General features: G+C 41.4%; 1 protein-coding gene across 6 annotated transcripts in view; it reads right to left on the minus strand.

The window, feature by feature from the left end:
- Nucleotides 1-20,378, minus strand: part of COL4A4 (collagen type IV alpha 4 chain) — a 135,501-nt gene that overhangs the window by 94,249 nt on the left and 20,874 nt on the right. For all 6 annotated transcript variants that reach the window (XM_082464605.1, XM_082464606.1, XM_082464608.1 and 3 more), the window contains exons 3-4: nucleotides 20,124-20,166; nucleotides 12,736-12,813 (exon numbers count right to left, since the gene is read on the minus strand). In XM_082464605.1, the coding sequence (XP_082320731.1) occupies nucleotides 12,736-12,813; nucleotides 20,124-20,166 (121 nt within the window). The remainder of the gene's footprint in view (nucleotides 1-12,735; nucleotides 12,814-20,123; nucleotides 20,167-20,378) is intronic.

A 20,378-nucleotide genomic window follows, 5' to 3' on the forward strand; every position in this document is an offset into this window, starting at 1 on the left:
TATTTAAAGACAACAAAATGCATGTTTGAACATAAAGGGTAACAGAGAGGACAGCCAATTCACTGGCTATAATTCTCTTTAATGTATTTCATTTTAGACACGCGATGCCGGATCCAGGGAGCTAATGGAACTTTGGGGAGAAAACAAAAAGGAGTGGAAATATTCAGCACAGTGGCAAGAATGATAAAACTCCATTCAACATAGAAATGTGTCCTGGTTTGAGAAAGTGCCATCTAAAACACTCACAAACAGAAGTACAATGAGGGATGGTAATTTGCATTATTAAATTCTTCCTCCCTCTCTTCGCCCTCCTCCCCCAGCCCTGATCAGTCACACTGACATCCTTGCCGTTTCTCAACAAGCTCTGTTCTTTCACAGACTTCGGTGTCCTGTCCCTGAAGTGTCCCTCCCATGCCCTCCATGTCATCTCTCAATCCCACCCCCTCCGGAAAGACTCCGCTGATCTCCTGCCCTGGCCCTAAACCCTTCAGAATTAGATGCCTCTCCAAGCCGCCTCTATAATAACACTTCTCACTGGCTTCTGTGATCACCTCTTTGTCTGTAAGTTCCCAGGCCTACATCCACCGGACCGTGAGCTCCTGGAAGACAGAGTCTAGGTGCCCAAGGCCACGATGTTAAGACAGGCAGAGAACAATAAATACTTAATAAAATAATGAGGTCAGACCCATCCACCCAACCCAAAGGAAGACTGTAAAGGAGGAAAAGGATCTGCTTTCTCCTGTCTCTGAACTGACATCCCCGGAAGTCTGGCTGAGAATAGCTATGCAGATCTGAGATGATTCCGTTCTGGGGCAAGCAGAGCAGTGGCCTTGAACACTGTAATGTCCGGTGTCTGTTGTTGTTGAGATATGACACAGGTGTTCTCCATCTTCTTTTCAACCATGCTAAATGGCAAACACAACCCCTACCTGGAAAAGTGAAAAAACTAACAGAAAGCACTAAATGCCTACTTTTTTACAGGGCAGACTTTGTGGTTTGTTTTCTATACAGTGCTGTTTTTTCCTCTTAACAGGTATTTTATTATAGGATAAATGTAAAAAATACTCTAAACCTTGTATAACAGTATTAAATCTGTCAGAAAGCTGTTCACAAAAACTTCCCAAACACCAATCTTTGAAATAGTCATTGTTAGTTCACCCAGTTTGAGTAAATAATTTATCCACAGTGATGGAGAGAACAATTCCACTTTCATTAAGTTATTTCATGTAAAAGAAGGAGTCAGTAAAAGAAAAAAAAACAATGTTTAAAAGTAAATAGTTGAGCTTACTAATTTATCAGACTACACCAGAATTAACTTCAGGATGAATGGGCATAAATAACAAGCCCAGAAAAGACATTTCTGTAACTACAGAATCATTAAATAATCACAGCAATTTTGCATCTTTAAAATAAAAATTTTTAAAGAAATAGTCCACTCCTGCCCATGCACCCTCCACCCAGGATAGGCAATGGACCACTGCACTGAAGTCACTGTAGCAAAAAGAAAAAATGCCCAGGGGAATGGCTGGCTTCCAGATGTAGGATCTCTGAATTTCTTTTTTTTTTTTTTTTTTTTTGCATGGAATTGCCTCTGTGGTTTCCGACTTTCCGTAAGAGACAGTGAAGTCAGAAAACGGATTCACTAAATCCAGAAACGCCAATCGGCTTGACAGCTGAGGAAGCTCTGGCATGCCGTGGGAAGCCACCAGGCCATCGTCCTCTACCCAAAGGCCGGGCTGACACCGTGTCATCAGACTTGTTATACGCGCCTCCCCACTGTGGCTACAGGCGCACTGGGCTCTCGGGCCAGCTGTACAAATAAAGGATGAAGGCAATCGGAGTGGACGTGGAATCCTACACCTGCCTGACTCTCTGAAGCCAGAACATTCCTTTAGGATTCTCCCTTGTTAATCGTCTGTGTCAGGCACGTTTCTTGAGCTGGGCTAAGATCAAACTATTTTTATTTCACAACACTTGGTAGACGAGACCAACAGATAAGAGGATATGTACATTTTTAAAACCCAAATCTCCACAACAGCCTTTTGGGCTGCCACTGATCTGCTTGCCTCCAGGGCCCAAACCCTATGGGGAATGACAAAAATCTAAGAAATCCTTTGTCATTTTAGCAGTATGAGGATGGGGAGAAATAGCTACAGATACACAATGACACATGCACGTACAAACACACTTTTTGTGCAACGACTTCTTGCTCTTTTTTAACCAGAGAATCAGTGCAAGGAAGTATAAATGAATGAATGAATGAACGAACAAACAAATGAGTAAGAAAGATGCTTTTATTATACTAGTTACACATAAATTTCCAAATTACCCTTGGTCAATAAGATCATGACACTGATCATCAAAAGGGTCACAGGAAGGGGAAGGTATTTCTTTATTAAGCTCGGTTATGCACCTCCCAGTGACCATAACTTTCCTCCCTTAATCCAACCAGCAACACTGAGATTTTTATCCCTGTAGAAATGAGGAAAGCCTAGGGGGGTATAACTTACTCAAACTGAGGTGCCTAGTGAGCTTGAGTTCACACCTGGATCAGTCAGTTTCTCTCCAAACCTCACCTCCTTCCACGGTGTCATCCTGGCACCATGGAGGGTCCCTGCACTAAACCACACTCACACTCTGCCTATCACGACATTTCAACTGCTTCCAGCCTTATCTTATTTGTAAACATTTTAAAAATTTTATCTTGATGTATTTTATTTTCTCTTATGAAGTTTTTTTTGGGGGGGAAACAATAGTATTCATCAAATGAGTTAAAGACCTCCATTTTTGTGGTTCTCAAATCTAATTTTCTAGTCCCATCCTCTATCTCTGTTTTCTAGAAACTTCCTTGAATCTTCTTCCCTGTAAATTTACACTCATCATATCAGAGGTGAGCTCATCATCCCAGACTAGTTTCCCTGCCTTTTTCTTCCCTGACTCAGCAGACAGCAACCTGGTTCCTTCCATCATTTAAACTCCCCACGCAGCTGTCAGCTTTGGTGATCCCGCTTTCCCTCCTTATCCATTCCGTCCCAAGACCAAGCCTATCGCATCTTTCTTTGAATTAAATCTCAGGTGTCTGTCTTGCTTTCATCCCACCGTGCAGACCCTGGGTCGTGGTCTGGTCATCTCAGGTGGGGGACACAAGCACCAGCCTTCCCAGCTTCTCTAACTCCAGTCTCCTCCCCATTTCCACATGTAACTGTCAACTGACCTTCAGTCTTCCCTTTGCTGTGTTATTGCTTCCATCAACACCTGCAATGAGCACAGTCTACCTTCCTCCACCCCAGCCAACCCTAGTCCCTGTGTGTCCACACCTACACCCTCTGCTCCAATTACACTTGCGCCTTCTGTTTGCCTGAGGCAAAAGCAGCCTTTGTGCATCTGTAGCTCAAATCCAACCTTCCTCCAACCAAAACTATGATGACAGCAATGATGATGAGGTTAGCGTACCCTTCACTGAGCACTTACTCCATTCTGGGCACTGACACAGCACTGTGCATTCTTCTCATGGAATCCTTACATCCTTAAAGCAAAAAGCCATCCTGTATCTACTTTTTCCTTCTGAAATGAGGAAGCTGAGGCTCAGAGAGATGAAGCAAGTGACCCAAGGCCACTTGGCTACCACCTGGGGAAGCAGAGTCGTACATGCTTCCCTTTTCACCCTAGTCCTTATCAATCTCACTCTGGTACACACTCTCATGTCCACCCTCAAACAATTAACATAATACCTAAATAGGCTCAGCACCTAGTTTTCATTATTGTTTTGTGCATGTTACTTTAATATCTGCTTGGGGTGATGTCGTCCAGTAAGATGTTTGAGGCCAGGAATCCGTGTAAATTTTTATTACCACCTCAGCACCTTGGCTACTGCCTTACACAGTATAAATTCTAAACATATACTCGTGGCCTTTTATTATTAAAATCGACAAAGAAGCCTTAGGCAGCCCCCCTCTGCCTTTGTAACACTTGGCTGTAATTCAACCATTCAGCCCCTAGGTGGCACTATAACATCACTTAAACCCTCAAACGGGAATCAATGCGCAGCTAGAGAGCTGGTGCCTCCAGGGTCCTCCTCTATCACAGATGAAAGGACTGTTGGAGATCCAGAAGGATCATAAAATAAATAACAAAAAGGTGTTACTCAAAGGGTGGACAGTCCAAGGAGACCGGACTGCAATGGTAGAGTATTTTCTTGTACCTTAAGTTCACCTCACTCAATGAGGGCATAAATTTGTCAGTTTAGCCTGTAGTAATGCTGACTCAGGATCTTCAGCTGTGTTCTTTTTTTTTTTTAATGGATGTAAAATGAATACTATTTTTTTTCATAAACATAAGCAGGACAATAATGTGGTCTTCCAAACCAGTCAGGTAAAACTCACTTATTAATGTCTTTTTATTCGATTAATAAGCTATATTTTCTGTATCTTTTTTTCCTTCCAGGTTCTTTTTTTTTTTTGGCCGTGCCACACGGCTTGTGGGATTTTAATTCCCCGACCAAGGGGTTGAACCGGCCCTCAGAAGTGAAAGCGTGGAGCCCTAACCACTGGATCACCAGGGAATTCCCTATGCTGTACATCTTAAACTTATACAGTGGTGTGGTGTATCAATTATATCTCAATAAAACAGTGGGAATTCCTGAGTTCCAGGTTCGATCCCTGGTCGGGGAATTAAGATCCTGCAAGCCGCACGGTGCGGCAAACAAACAAACAAAAAAGATAAAAAAGATGTACAGCATAATGATTTAACTCACATCATGAAATGACTATCACAATAAGTGTAGTAAACATCCATCATGTCCTATGATACAGATACAAAATATAAGAAAAAGATCAGCTGTTTTCTTAAGAGGCAGCTTGGTGCAGTGGGAAAAAAACACTGCACTGAGAACTAGAAGACACGGCTTTGCCACAGAACAATAAATAAGGTCCCCCACCTACTGTATAGCACAGGGAACTATATTCAATATCTTGTAATAGCCTAAAATGGAAGATAATCTTAAAAAGAATATGTGTGTGTGTGTGTATAAAACTGAATCACTTTGCTGTACACCTGAAACATTGTAAATCAACCATATTTCAATAAAAAAAAAATAAGGTCACCCCTCGAGCCAGGTCATGGAAGAGTGGTTTTCCCATTTTTAGAAACGGCATAACATCAGCCCAGCATCGCACACCTGCTGTGGGAACAGAACAGGCAGCGCTGAGAGCTCCTGGTCGGCGCCTGAGAAGCTTGAACCCAGGCATCTCTCCCTCCCTCTTCCTTGCTCTGCTCTCCTGGTGTCCCTGCCCCTGGCCCTGCCCATGTTTTTCTCCTGCCTGTGTCTCCGCTGCTGGCTCCCCTTCCTCTTGGGGCAGGCGGGCTGGGTGGGATTGCCCCTGCAACTCCACTGGGCTGCCCTGCCCTCTTCTCGCTTTCTCTTGGGCAAACTTGTCCATCTCTATGGGGTCAATGACATCCAACTCAGCACCCCCTCTATTTCCCTCGCTCACCCGGATGCCCTTCAGGAGCCCCGGCCACACATCCACATGCAAAGCTGGACTCATGATCATCCCCCAAAACGTGCTCCTCGGCCACAGGCCGCCACCCACACAGCTGCTCTCACCGCCCTGGGCGTCCTGGGCGCCTCTAACCACCTACCCCCCAACCACCCCGCATGGAGTCTCCTTCTCCTCCCGACCAGTCTGCCTCCCAAACATTCCTGACACCCATCCTCTCCCCCCACACGCTCACGCCCTTGCTAAGGCACCGTGACCTCCCACCAGGGCAGCTACAGTGGCCTCCTGACGTTTTTCCTAATATTGCTCCCACCTCGCACCACCATCACTGTGTTCTCCAAAGAGCAGCCAGAACGATCTTCTTATAACGTAAATTCAACCTGTTTCTACTCTTCCTAAAATCTTTCGAATCCTCTGCTTATTCTTCAGGATGAACTGTATCTGCTTTTTCAACTGCATCCCTTACCACTTGCTCCCTCACCTGCATCATCAAACCTTTCCGGTCACCTTTTGGTCCACCAAACATACCACCCCATCTCCTTCTCAATTCAGGGCCTCAGCAGGGGCTGTTCTCTCTGCCCAAACACTTGCAGTGGTTTGAAGGGTGGCCACAAAAAGATATGTCCACGCCCTAACCCCAGACCCCGTGGATATCACCTTAGGTGGCAAACGATGTGATAAAGTTAAGGATTTTGAGATGAGGATTTTGTCCTGCGTTATCCAGGTATAAATGCCATTATACGTATCCTTATAAGAGGGACATGGAGGAAGATTTCAAACAGACACACAGAGGAGAAGCTGATGTGAAGATGGAAGCAGAGATCAGAGTGATGCAGCCACAAGCCAAGGAACGCCAGCAGCCGCCAGAGGCTGGAAGAGGCAGGGAATGGGGGTCTCCCCTATTGCCTATGGAGAGCGTATGGCAATGGTGACACCTTGCTGGTGGACTTCTGGCCTCTAGAACTTGTGAGAAAATAAATTTCTGTTGTCTAAAGCCACCAGATATGTGGTCATTGTTACAGCAGCCCTAGGAATGAACACACCATGCTTCCACCAGGCCATTGCTAGGGGACCGCCGGTTCCACCAGGTCCAAGCTTCCCCGGCACCATCTACCACACACACGGGCTCCAGGGCAAAATCAAGATAGGGCACCAAATAATCCACCTGGGGAGGGCACAAGGATCTTCGTCTGTTCTTTTCCCTGATGCATCCCAAGCACCTAGACCACCCCACGCCTGGCACTCATCAGGCACCCAGAAATAATGGCTGGGAGGTGAATCTGTCTCTCCTGCTGGAAACCGAGCTCCAGGCCACAGGGACTGGTCCTCTTTATCCCCGAGGCCTCACAGCCTCGTCAGATGCCTGGCACATGGTGAATGCTCAATGGCTGTTTGCTGAATGAATGGAATGAATGAATGTTTTTTTGCTGAGTGAATTGCAAGTTCATGTATGTATGACAGAGGAGTGAAAAAAGAGCACCTTGGAGACATAGCTGTTTTCCTGTGGATTTCTCGGCAACTTATTGAAAATGGTATCTGAAAGGAGACATACACTTCTCTTTCCTAAAAACTTTGTAATTCTTTGCACTAGAGAGGTATTCTCAGAATCACAAACACCACTCCCCGTGTTCCTATGTGGAATACGCCCTGCTCTGAGATGCACCTTATTTCTCACCAACAACAAAGGCTGACTCCACTTTGGTAATGACCTTGATCCTCTCAAGTTCAGCCTAGTCCCACATTTGCTGAGCTCTGCGCCCGCCTGGCCACAGTTCACACTGGGTCGCAGAGCTCAGCAATCATCGTTGCTATGGGATTGAACTCCACACAGGAGACCAAGGGTTCAGGCTGCAAATCACTGCCCATTTAATGAGGTGACTGACTGGGGCAGAGATGCCAAAATCTACCTTCAGACCCCCTCTGCAACTAGGATTCCTCAATGAGGTTTTGTACGCTTGGCCTGTTTGGTAAATAATACTGGCAAATTATTTAATAAAAGTAGCAGGCAAATATGAGCTTGTTTTCTCTCCTTTTTCAAGCACAAATGCTGGATCTAAAGAGAGAGATTGTCAAGCATGCTGAAAGCCATGTTAATTAGTTGGAGTTATTCCTCTGTATAGATATCAGCTAATAGTGACAGCTAATAGGCCAAATAATATAAAATGATAGGCATGTATTCCCCCTCTACCACCCGGGTCTCCCATACCCTGTTCAGAAATACTTCCTCATGCACTGACATAAAAGATTCATTCTTTTAACTTCTGCAAGTTTTCCATTCTTCAAAATTTAAGCTTAATATTAATGACAAGTAGAACACTTCAACAAGCTAAACCAGTTACAAGCTGGCACGTGGCGGGTTGAATTCTACCAGGAAATTTGTTTAATTGTTAGGCACTATGTTGTTGTTTTTTTTAATTCTTAATTCTGATGCCTTTACATGACAAGCGCCCTGCTCAGCTCCTCATAGGCCCCAAGGCTGAGGTCCCTTCCCAGGGCCCCTCACTCAGGTCACCTGCTGTCCCCTGAAGGCAGCTGAGTGTGTCAGCATCTATCAGAGAATTCTCCAGTAGAGACACAATGAGCTAGGGAGTTGGTCCTTGGAGGAGAAAGAAGCAGCAAGAAAAAGAAGAAATCAGAACCAAAACACGAAGGGGTGGTGACAGACCAAGTTTGCCAACTTCTCCGTTGTCACTGGAGCTTGCTTCTATCAAAATATAACATAATTGACTTACGCAAACTTTGGGACATGAAAATAATTGCTCTGAACCATTTATCAGGCTACAGTTATAGAGTGTACTAGAATGCAGCTGTGTGAGTGATATAGAGGTTGAATTCTAGAACTTTGTGTGCAAATAATTTAATGATATGAAAAATGTTAACAACAGTTAAAACTACCCAAGGAAATTCCATTTTTATAATGGAATGCAAGCTCTTAGGAGTGTGAGGGACAAGTGAATGAAATTGCAGGAAAGATACTTGTATATATTTTAGTGATTTAAAAGTCCCAAAGGAAAGACTGGATTGTTAATGTGTGATTTTGGTTTTCAAACCAAAAAAACTAAGACAGGCCTTGAGTTTTAAGCCATTTGACCTTCTTGTGTATAAAACTACCAAACTGTAAAGTTCTATTGACTTAACAGTTACTAGACTCCCTTGAATGGAAAACAATACAAATATATTTTATTCTGGAAAAAAGTATAGAAGGCGTCCTTATTATCAAACTAGTTACTAAAGCAGAATTTATAAAAGGCCCCATCGTAATCTATGAAGACATGTAATTTTCCCTACAAGAAGACCTCCATCAAAGAAACAGAGATTCTTCCCTTGAAACGGATAAAGAATAATTTAAAATCCTGCCCAAGTCCACCTCATTCATATCCTTAAAGAGGGACCATAATGAGGTTTGGGTAAACGTTAGGCAGAGTCACAAAGTATTTTGGAAGCCAATTAAATCGCTGTCATATGTGAAAAGTTGTGCCACACATCACAGAACCATAGGGTGTTAGGGCTGGGAGGGACAGGACCAGCCCTCCAGTACGAACCCTTATTTCCCAGGTGAGGGCTCTGAAAACCAAAGAGACCAAAGGGGTAATCCCCAGTGTCCCACACTGAGAATGCAGGATGCTACTGAACCTTTAAAAGGTCTGAGTACAGCAACGGTCATGCTCCTTTCTGTGGCTCAAAGTGCTTATTTCTGGCCCTACCTGAATTCCAGGAAAATCTGAACTCTGTGAGATGGTCACTTACTAACAGGTTTACATGTTGTGTGTGGGGAAAAAAGACTCGGGGGAGAGACTTCCCACTAATTCCGTCCCCGTTTCCCTTGGACTTGGCGGGGGTCCCCACATACATGCTGCATGTGGCCACCAGCTCAGGCTCCCAAATCCTGTCCAGGCTGAGCTCTGAACTTTAAGTTATTGATTTATGTGTATTAACTACCTATTAGGTGCCATCTACTGTGATCACCTCAAAGAAATACCAAAAAAGGACCCCCATCTCTCAAAGAGGAGAAACAAACATAGGCAACTTCTATTTCTAGAGCATCCACTATGGGCCGGGAGCCAGCATAAACATTTTGCACGTGTCCACACAGCCCCCTTTAAGGAACACGGGCTGACAATCTAATCAAGAGGGTCAGACGTATCCACACTCGAACCCAAGCAGAGCTCCAGGTCAGGGTATGAGAAGCATCACGGAAGGGAAGGAGGTTCACATGGGGGGGACCCATCCACACCGGCTGGGACAGGCAGGAGGCCTTATGGGGGCAGCGTCTCTTCTGAGCTCCTTTGGGGAGGGCAGGAAAGATGGAGGCCGAGTGGAAGTGGGAAGGCTTTCCAGAAAAGGGTAGAGGTGGTATGTCAAAAAATTAATAAATATTGAGTGATTGCTTCTTGGTAGTGAATCCATGGATGATTTATTTTGTGCCTTCAAGTTTTCCAGTATTACCTAAATGGTCTATAATAAGCATATATGAATATTACAATAAAAACTACTATAATTATTCCTTTAAAAAAAGAAAAAGGTAGAGGAGTGGGAATATTTAGATTATGTTCAAGGGAGAGTGAGTGGCCCAGATGATGCAGCAGGAGATGGTCCAACGGGAGGTAACAGTGATTACTGATGAGAACACGTGCTGCGGCTGGGCTGTGAGCCTCCAGCGGTACAGCGGTGAGATGAAGGAGCCCCCCTGGTTCCTGCCCTTTGATGCAGCCCAACTCCACCTCAAACCCCAGCTTCCATCTCCAGCTGAAACCCTCACCCAGCCTGGCACCCAACCCTCGCTGTAGTCATAGCAGTTTTGATTTGGGGCTGAACAAACCACTCACTCAGCCATTCAACCATACGAGAGGAATCATTTCCTTCTTAGGAAAGTCTGGCTGTCCCACTCATGGGCTGTGCTGCCTTGGGCAGAGCCTCAACCCTTGTAATTCGGTACGTTCCTATCTTTATGGTGCACCTTGAGCTGTCACTGCGGCTCGAGAGATGGTGTGCGAGTTGGCTGGTCGCCTCCCAAACCACCTGCCGGGTATGCACAAGCCACGCTCCCAAATTCCTAGCTGGGAAACATCACCAGCGACTTGGGCCGTCACAAAGGACCCATCTGTGCCAGGAAGGGCAGAGGTTGGCGGTACTCCGCACGCAGTTCTCCCTGACCACCCAGAAGCAGGGACGCAGACAGCGGGGCGGGGCGCAGCCCACCCCCGTGACCCCTCCTGACCCACGGCGCTGAAGACTGTGTGATGGGAGAGACAGAGCATCCTCTACACGTGCAAAGGCTTGCGATGGTTCTACGGCCCAAGGACACAGAAGACAAAGCACCAAGCAGGTAAATATGAGAAAACTGGGCAGAGGAAACTGCCAGGCTTGGGCAGATTCAAGCCGCCACTAGGGCTCCCAAAAGTTGAGGCTAAAACTGGTGTTTGAACCTGAGTGTAATCCTCTTCTCATTGATCATGGGGCAAACTCGGGGGCTGAGACCAAATACCAGGAGGTGGTTCCTGCCTCTTCCACATACTAGCAAGTTATTTAAAATTCTTGGAAACCCAGATTCCTTGTATTGACCAATGGAAATATTGGTAATAATCCTACTGGCCTCGCAGAGCTGCTGTAGGATTAAAGCAGGGTTTCTCAACCTCGGCACTACTGGCATTTGAGGATGGCTAGTTCTTTCAGTTCTTTCATGTGGGGCTGTCCTGTGCATTGTAGATACTGAAGAGCATCCGTGGCCTGTGACTCACTAGAACCAGCAGCAACCCCCCCCTCCATCCAGCTGCGACAGCAAAAAAAAAAAATGTCCCAACATCATTAAATCAGAGGACCACACCTAGCCGGCTTCATCAAAACAACTGTCCCTTTTTGTTTTGTGGTGTCCCCATCCCATTCCTGCCACGGAGCTGATCACTACATTTTTCTTGGGCCTCAAGCTCAAAGGGTCTTAAAATCTTGGCACATTTATATGGACAACCTCACACAAACGCCAGGCTTTTTTCCTGAGTGTTGTGTCCATTGACGTGAAAAAAAGCTAAAGCACTTCTGCTCTTTTTTAGGGTCCTAACTTTGTTTCCTGGCAAATGCAGTTTTTAAATTATATCATGAAAGTGGCTGGAAAAAGCTCGAGATAAATTCTGATCACCAAAATTTTATTGAAGAAGAAACAAATCCATTTAAGCAGAAAGCGATCTGCCATAACTTCAGCTCAACAAGGTAGCTGCTTACAGCAAGAACACAACGAAGGACCTGCACATGTTTCACACAACTGGTGTGACGATAAAGCAATGTTGTGGGAGAAAAAAATGGTCCTTTCTCTCGGAAAGGTAACATTTCACCTCCTTGTTGACTCATCTTTACTGATTTGTGTTTTTTGAGTGTCACACACAGCCCTGTGGGATCGATTTGGACACGTTTCAAAACGATCACTGATCTGACTCAAAAACTGTCCAAAACTTCTGAACCACACTCTTTTCTTGTAAGATTGTGGGAGTATTTTTAATCAAAAGGATGGTTTGATCTAATACTCCAGCACAGCTGAGTTAGTGCCTGCCAACTGCTGCTGTCAGAATATACGAGAGAGGTTCATAAGTAAATGTGTAAGAGACACTATATACTGTAAGGGTTACTGTGCGTCTCAGGGCAGAGAATCGGGTGTAGTCATCAAGAGCACCATCCTGGGTGGACTTGAGCAAGAAGCTCAATTGCTCTGTGCTGAAGTCTTCAACACTGCAAAGATGGTACCATAAGATGGGAAGAGAGTTGTTGTGAGGGATCAGTGAGCTAAAGCATTTTGAGCACATAGGACAGTGCCTGGCACATAAGAAGCACATGATAAATGCAGCTCTCACTTCGATTACAGAACACTATTCCACGGGATTTTAATAGGTGTTGTCCAAAAACAAGTCATGTGGTCAAATGTCTGGAAACACTACGTTAAACAAAGTTAAGTAGGTTTTTTTTTTAACTCACTGCAGAACTTCTCAGACAGAGCCTTTAAAATGTTGATATACAACATGAATATCAATAATGGCGACCCCGCATAGACCATTTGCACCAGGATCCTTTCTGTACAACGTGATTCTACAAAATTTTAAGTGAACAAAACATTATTGATGAGAGCGGATAGAACGCTGGACGGAAGATTTCTAGAACTTATTCATCTTGCGTAACTGAAGCTTTATGCCCTTTGATTAGTAATTTCCCATTTCCCTCTCCCACTGTCCATGTTGATTTTTACATCACTTACCCGAGACCCCTTTTCAGGAAAGCACTGGCAAAGAGAGCAATCTCTTCCTCCGCAGGGACCAGTAAACTTCTTTCCACCCTAGAAAGTGAAGAATCTGCTTTAGTTTACCAGTATTCATCACCTCGATGGGTCCATGGTATATACCTTATAACAAGCACTGTTGGTTTATCTAACTCATGAGAATGTCACAGTATAATTTTACCTCTGAAACTGTGAAAAGACTAATATTGATATATAAAAAGGCAAAAAACTTACACTGTGGCTTGATAATAAAATAGTTGATGGTTATGTGAGCAGGATAAAAGTTTATGTGAGTCAGGATTTTTTTTTTAAAAAAACCTCCTTCTGAAGCTACTCTGCTTTAATCAGAATCTTCTGCAATCTCTCTCTCGGTAAGACTTCATTTACCAAGTTGTGAACAATCTTAGAATGTTAACTATGTAGTTGTGTACACAACTAGACACCACAATGGTATCTAAATTATAAGCTTGGCTTTTTTTAAATTTATTTATTTATGGCTGTGTTGGGTCTTTGTTTCTGTGCGAGGGCTTTCTCTAGTTGTGGCAAGCGGGGGCCACTCTTCATCGCGGTGCGCGGGCCTCTCACTATCGCAGCCTCTCTTGTTGCGGAGCACAGGCTCCAGACGCGCAGGCTCAGTAGTTGTGGCTCACGGGCCCAGTTGCTCCATGGCATGTGGGATCTTCCCAGACCAGGGCTCGAACCCATGTCCCCTGCACCGGCAGGCAGACTCCCAACCACTGCGCCACCAGGGAAGCCCTTGGCTTTTTTTCAATAAGACCCTCTTACTTTATCTCCAAGATCAGCTAGGGCATGTGTCCCACAGGGAGGCCCTCCTGGGTCAGAACTGCAGTCATAGCCTTGGACTCGGATTAAAATTGTTCTTCCTACAATTTGCCGATACTCCAAGATGGCTCCCTCTAATGTGTGGCTCAACCAGAAAGCTCTTGGACTTGAATAATCTGAGCACTTTCCCCACTTTTAGCTAGCTTTTCTTCAACTCTCTTTAGAGAGTGACCCCACAGTCGCATCTTGTCTTAACTTTAACACACACACACGCACACGCACGCACGCCCTGTGGGAAGAAACAGCCCCTTTTTCTCACAAATTCTATGTACATGGCGAGTCATCAGTCACTTCAATACAGAAGTATAGTCCCAGAGGAACTGTTTCCATAAGTAGATCCTTAACAACAGCCAGCATCATGCACCTGCAGTGAAAATGCACTGAGCATTTGTTCACAGACAGGGTTGCATGTTGAGAGTGAGGAGGTGGTAAAGCAGCTCTCAGTGCTAGGCGCCGAGGGTGTAGATAGGACCACACACTTCTATAACCGATAGATCTTTGAAAACTAACAACACTGTAGACTTTAGCCTTTAGACCAACATATAACGGGGAAACATAAAACAATTGAACCAATATGTACAGTTCTGATAGAAGATATATATACATAAATATACAAACATACTTATGTACATAAATATATATGAATATACATGTGTATACAGGAAATACACAAATGTATACATACAAATGTATATGTGATGGGAGGGAAAGGAGTCCAAGCAGCGTGCATTTTTCTTTTCAATCATACAATTAAGACCTCTTTTTTCTTGAAAAGTATGTGCGGACACAATAAAGAATCTTGAAATTAAGCATTCATAAAAAAGACATCTTTATAAACATAACGCTTATGGGTCACTAAAAGTATATAAAAATTCGAACCTTGACAAGAGCCAAGCAATTAGATAATTTAAGTTTAAAAAAATGTATTTGAAGTTTCAGAAACATATGCCTCTTGAGTTTTGAGGAACCCTGTTATCTATAAATGCAGAAACAATAAGTTCAAAACCCTGATTAGGTAAAAACAATTTTTTAAATGCTCAGGGCCAGGTCAGGACAGCATGAAAGCACTTAAAATAACTAGGTTGAACACTTGGGTTCATTTAAGGTTGGGATTCATTACTATGTGTTCAGTGAAATATCAAAACAACCAGAGAAAAAAGAGGGTCAGTTGATTAGATGGCTTGAAAATAAAGGCAAGTTTGTTTTTTTTTTAACTTAATTGTGCCAAGCATCATTGAGATGTTTGTAGCAAAATTAAATTTCAGACAAGAATCAGTTTAAAGTAGATTAGCAGAATTCTAAAAAAGGAACACATGTAAAGCTTTGACTTGGACCAATAAAAGAAAAAAGCAAGGTGATTTTAGTCCCTACAAAGTTCTTCTACATCAGACATATCCCAAAAAACATCACTTTAAAGGGGGGAGGCATTTATAGAGGAAGAAACTACACCTCAGAAACAGATTGTATAATCCCATTAAAAAGAGATCAAGACAATATCTCAGACAAGTCAACGTCCAAAATATAAACCACATTCACTGGGAATACAGTGGCATTCTCAAAAACCAGTGTTATTCTTCTTCAAAGAGAAGAAAAGTCACTATCTATTTTATCTCAGATATTTTTAAACAAATATTCGTTGCATAGAAAGTTAAAGAAAATATTTTACTAACTTCCAGATTAGTAATCAGTCTTGCATTTTTTACTTTTATTGGGTTTTTTTGGCAAAACAAGTAACATATGCACATGATAATTCAAACAGTACAAAATAGTGTAATGGAAAAAGACATTTTATCTTCCAACTCTGGACCCCAGTTCCCTCCCCTAAAGGTAATCGCTCTCTTCAAATCCGTGTCTGGGCATTTATGAGCATATTTACACAATGATCACACACACACATACACACACACTTTTGGTGATTTTTGTCCTTGTTTTATTTTTACCCAAATGGTATATTTCTTTGTACCTTGCTTTTCTCACTTAATCATTCTGAATTAATACATATGACTATCCACCAAAGTACTATAACTTGTTTAATCAGTCCTTATTGATGGTCATTTCATTATCTCCCTTTTTTGCTACCAAACACTACCTTTAAACTAATATTCTTGTGCATATACCTTTATGCATAAGTCAGAATAAATATGTATGATAAATTCCAAAAAGGGAAACTGCTATGTCAATAGGCATGTGCATTTAAAATCCTGATAGATAATGCCAAATTGCCTTCCATAGAGATTGCATCAATTTATTTCTCTACCTTTAAAACCCATCTACAGTATAGCCACTCTCTGTGTGAAATCTCTAGAGTCTTTGCATACCAGAATTTGGTAGGAAGGTCCAGGATAGAATAATCTTTGGTTCAGGAGTTATATGCACTTATATGAGACATAAGAAACAAAGGAAGTAAAATTTAGTGCTCTGTAGACTTTTGTAATAGAAAAAAAAAGAATGTAATACAAAAGAAACTTAGAAAAGTCAGATAAGAGAAAAAATAATTCACACACAAATATTTCAGTATGTTTCTGTTCATTATTTGAGGTGATGCTCTGAAATGCCTGTGAACTAAGTTGGGCAAATTTTATCATGCCCACTTCCCACAGGAGAAAACTGAGTCTTGAATAGGTTAAGAGATGAAGCAATGGCAGAGCCAAGAACCTAGGGCGTCCTATTCTTTAATGCATGTGCTTTTGCTCCTGACTAAAAGGGAAAGGAGAATGCATGGCAACTTTCTATTTTGATTCACTTTGCGAAGACCTATGATAACTTGAAATCACCGAAGCTGGATCGGGTGGACCCAAGCTAGCGGATGGATAGACAGACGTGTTCACTAGAGTGATTTAAACCAGTCTGGCTTTCTCAAGATGAACCTGACTACAGGCTGCCTCTAGTAGGATTTCCTAGAAATGTCTGAAGTTGGGTTTAATAACTTAGATTCTCTAGCGAGGAGGCAGAAGAAAGAGGGCTTATTACGGAATGTTCTAGGCTTATCCTTCTCCAGAATTAAAACGTTCAAATTTAGTCTCATACTTCTTGATTTAATCTTGTAATGGCCCAGCTGCTTCCTGCCCACTCTGAAAAAAGTTTTGAAGAAAGGGTTATATTATAAAACAAAAAAAATCTCTAATACCTATGCAATTTGGTAATCAGTCTTAACTGTAGAATATAAAAGAAACCTTAGAGCTCATCTAATCCAACACTTCATTTTTACAGATGAGAAAATAATTCCAGAGAGTGAATTGTTTAAAAGTATAATAAAGAAAGAAGAATGAACAAAACCCAAAGGTTTTAATCATAAAGGAAATAAATCATAAAGATCAAAGCAGAAATAAATGAAATAGAGACTAGAACACAAGAGAAAAGATCAGTGAAACTAAAAGCTCATTCTCTGTAAAGGTAAACAAAATTGATAAACCTTTAGCCAGACTCATCAAGAAAAAAGGGAGAGGGCTCAAATCAATAAATCAGAAATGAAAAAGGAGAAGTTACAACTGACACTGCAGAAATACAAAGGGTCGTAAGAGACTACTACAAGCAACTATATGCCAATAAAATGGACAATCTATAAGAAATGAACAAATTCTTAGAAAGGTACAATCTCCCAAGACTGAACCAGGAAGAAATAGAAAATATGAACAGACCAATTACAAGTACTGAAATTGCATGTGATTTAAAAACTCCCAACAAACAAAAGTCCAGGACCAGATGGCTTCACAGGCCAATTCTACCAAACATTTAGAGACGAGTTGACACTTAACTTTCTGAAACTATTCCAAAAAATTGTAGAGGAAGGAACACTTCTGAACTCACTCTTTAAGGTCACCATCACCCTGATACCAAAACCAGACAAAGATATCACAAAAAAAGAAAATTACAGGCCAACATCACTGATGAACACAGAGGCAAAAATCCTCAACAAAATACCAGCAAACCAACTCCAACAATACATTAAAAGGATCATATACCATGATCAAGTGGGATTTATCCCAGGGATGCAAGGAGTTTTCAATATCTGCAAATCAATCAATGTGATATACCACATTTACAAACTAAGAATAAAAACCATATGATCATCTCAACAGAGGCAGAAAAAGCCTTTGATAAAATTCAACATCCATTTATTATAAAAAAAAAAATTCTATAGAAAGTGGGCATAGAGGGAACATACCTCAACATAATAAAGGCCACATATGACAAACCCACAGCTAACATCATACTCAATGGTGAAAACCTGAAAGTATGTCCTCTAAGATCAGGAACAAGACAAGGATGTCCACTCTCACCACTTACACTCAACATAGTTCTGAAAGTCCTAGCAATCAGAGAAGAAAAAGAAATGAAAGGAATCCAAGTTGGAAAAGAAGTAAAACTGTCACTGTTTGCAGAGATGACATGATACTATACCTAGAAAATCCTAAAGATGCTGCCAGAAAACTACTAGAGCTCATCAATGAATCTGGAAAAGTTGCAGGATGAAAAATTAATACACAGAAATCTCTTGCATTCCTATACACTAACAACGAAATATCAGAAAGAGAAATTAAGGAAACAACCCCATTTACCATAACATCAAAAAGAAAAAAAAAAAACCTATGAATAAACCTACCTAAGGAGGCAAAAGACCTGTACTCTGAAAACTATAAGACACTGATGAAAGAAATCAAAGATGACACAAACAGATGGAAAGATATACTATGTATTTGGATTGAAAGAATCAATGTTGTCAAAATAACTATACTACCCAAGGAAATCTACAGATTCAATGCAATCGCTATCAATTTACCAATTGCATTTTTCACAGAACTAGAACAAAAAATTTTTTAATTTGTATGGAAACACAAAAGACCCCAAATAGCCAAAACAATCTTGAGAAGAATGGAGCTGGAGGAAGCATGCTCCCTGAATTAAGGTTATACTACAGAGCTGCAGTAATCAAAACAGTATGGTACTGGCACAAAAACAGACATAAACATCAATGGAACAGGATAGAAAGCCCAGAAATAAAACCATGTACTTATGGTCAATTACTCTACAACAAAAGAGGCAAGAATATACAGTAGAGAAGAGACAGTTTCTTTGATAAGTGGTGCTGGGTAAACTGCATAGCTACATGTAAAAGAATGAAATTAGAACATTCTCTAACACCATATACAAAGATAAACTCAAAATGGGTTAATGACCTAAATGTAAGATAGGATACTATAAAACTCCCAGAGGAAAACATAGGAAGAACACCCTTTGACATAAATCGCAGCAATATTTTTTTGGATCTGTCTCCTAGGGTAATGGAAATAAAAACAAAAATAAACAAATGAGACCTAATTAAACTTAAAATCTTTGGCAAAGCAAAAGAAACCATAAACAAAGCGAAAAGACAACTTAACGGACTGGGAGAAAATATTTGCAAATGATGCTACTGATAAGGGATTAATTTCCAAAATACACAAACAGCTCATACAGCTTAATATCAAAAAAACCCAAACAACCAAATAAAAAATGGGTAGAAGACTTAAATAGACATTTCTCCAAAGAAAACATACAGATGGCCAAGAGGCACATGACAAGATGCTCAATATTGCTAAGTATTAGAGAAATGCAAATCAAAACTACAATGAGGTATCACCTCACACCAGTCAGAATGGCCATCATCAAAAAGTCTACAAATAATAAATGCTGGAGAAGGTGTGGAGAAAACGGAACCCTCCTACACTGCTGGTGGGAATGTAAATTGGTCCAGGCACTATGAGGAACAGTATGGAGTTTCCTTAAAAAACTGAAAATAGAATTACCATATGATCCTGCAATCCCACTTCTGGGCATTTATCCAGAGAAAACTCTAATTTGAAAAAATACATGCACCCCAATGTTCATAGCAGTACTGTTTACAATAGCCAGGTCATGGAAGCAACCTAAATGCCCATCGACAGATGAATGGATAAAGAAGATGTGATAAATATATATATATATATATATATATATATATATATATATATATATATATATAAATGGTATATTAGCCATAAAAAAGAATGAAATAACGCCATTTGCAGCAACATGGATGGACCTAGAAATTATCATACTAAGTGAAATAAGCCAGAGAAGGACAAATATATGATATCGCTTATATGTGGAATCTAAAAAAAATGATACAAATGAACTTATTTACAAAACAGAAATAGACTCACAGACACAGAAAACAAACTTATGATTACCAAAGGGGAAAAGAGGGGAGGGATAAATTAGGAGTTTGGGATTAACATATACACACTACTATATATAAAAGAGATAACCAACAGGGACCTACTGTATAGCACAGGGAACTATATTAAATATCTTGTAATAACCTATAATGGAAAAGAATCAAGATATAGATAAACAGAATCACTTTGCTGTACACCTGAAACTAACACAATATTGTAAATTAACTATACTTGCATTTTTAAAAATGGTTAAAAAAGTATAATAAAAATGATTCATTCAATAAAGTGAATTTTCAACATGCAATCAGAGCTCATTAATGGACTTACCCCGTACGCATGTTGTACAGAAAAGAGAATAAGTACGAGCGACCTACGAAAAAGCAAAAACGCAGATTAATTTAAACTGCTGGTTTTAATGCACAACAAACTAAAAAGAAAAAGAACACAAGAATTAACTCCAGAAACCTTTTTTTTTTAGTTTCCAATAAGGCTACTGTGGCCAGTTGATTGTCACAAGTGACAAGATAAATGTTATCCTCTCTCTGGATGTCATCACTACGTTTCCTCCTTTTAATCAGTCAA

The sequence above is a fragment of the Balaenoptera physalus genome (genome assembly GCF_965194825.1).
Source record: "Balaenoptera physalus genome assembly, chromosome: 6".
In the NCBI taxonomy this organism is placed as follows: domain Eukaryota; kingdom Metazoa; phylum Chordata; class Mammalia; order Artiodactyla; family Balaenopteridae; genus Balaenoptera; species Balaenoptera physalus.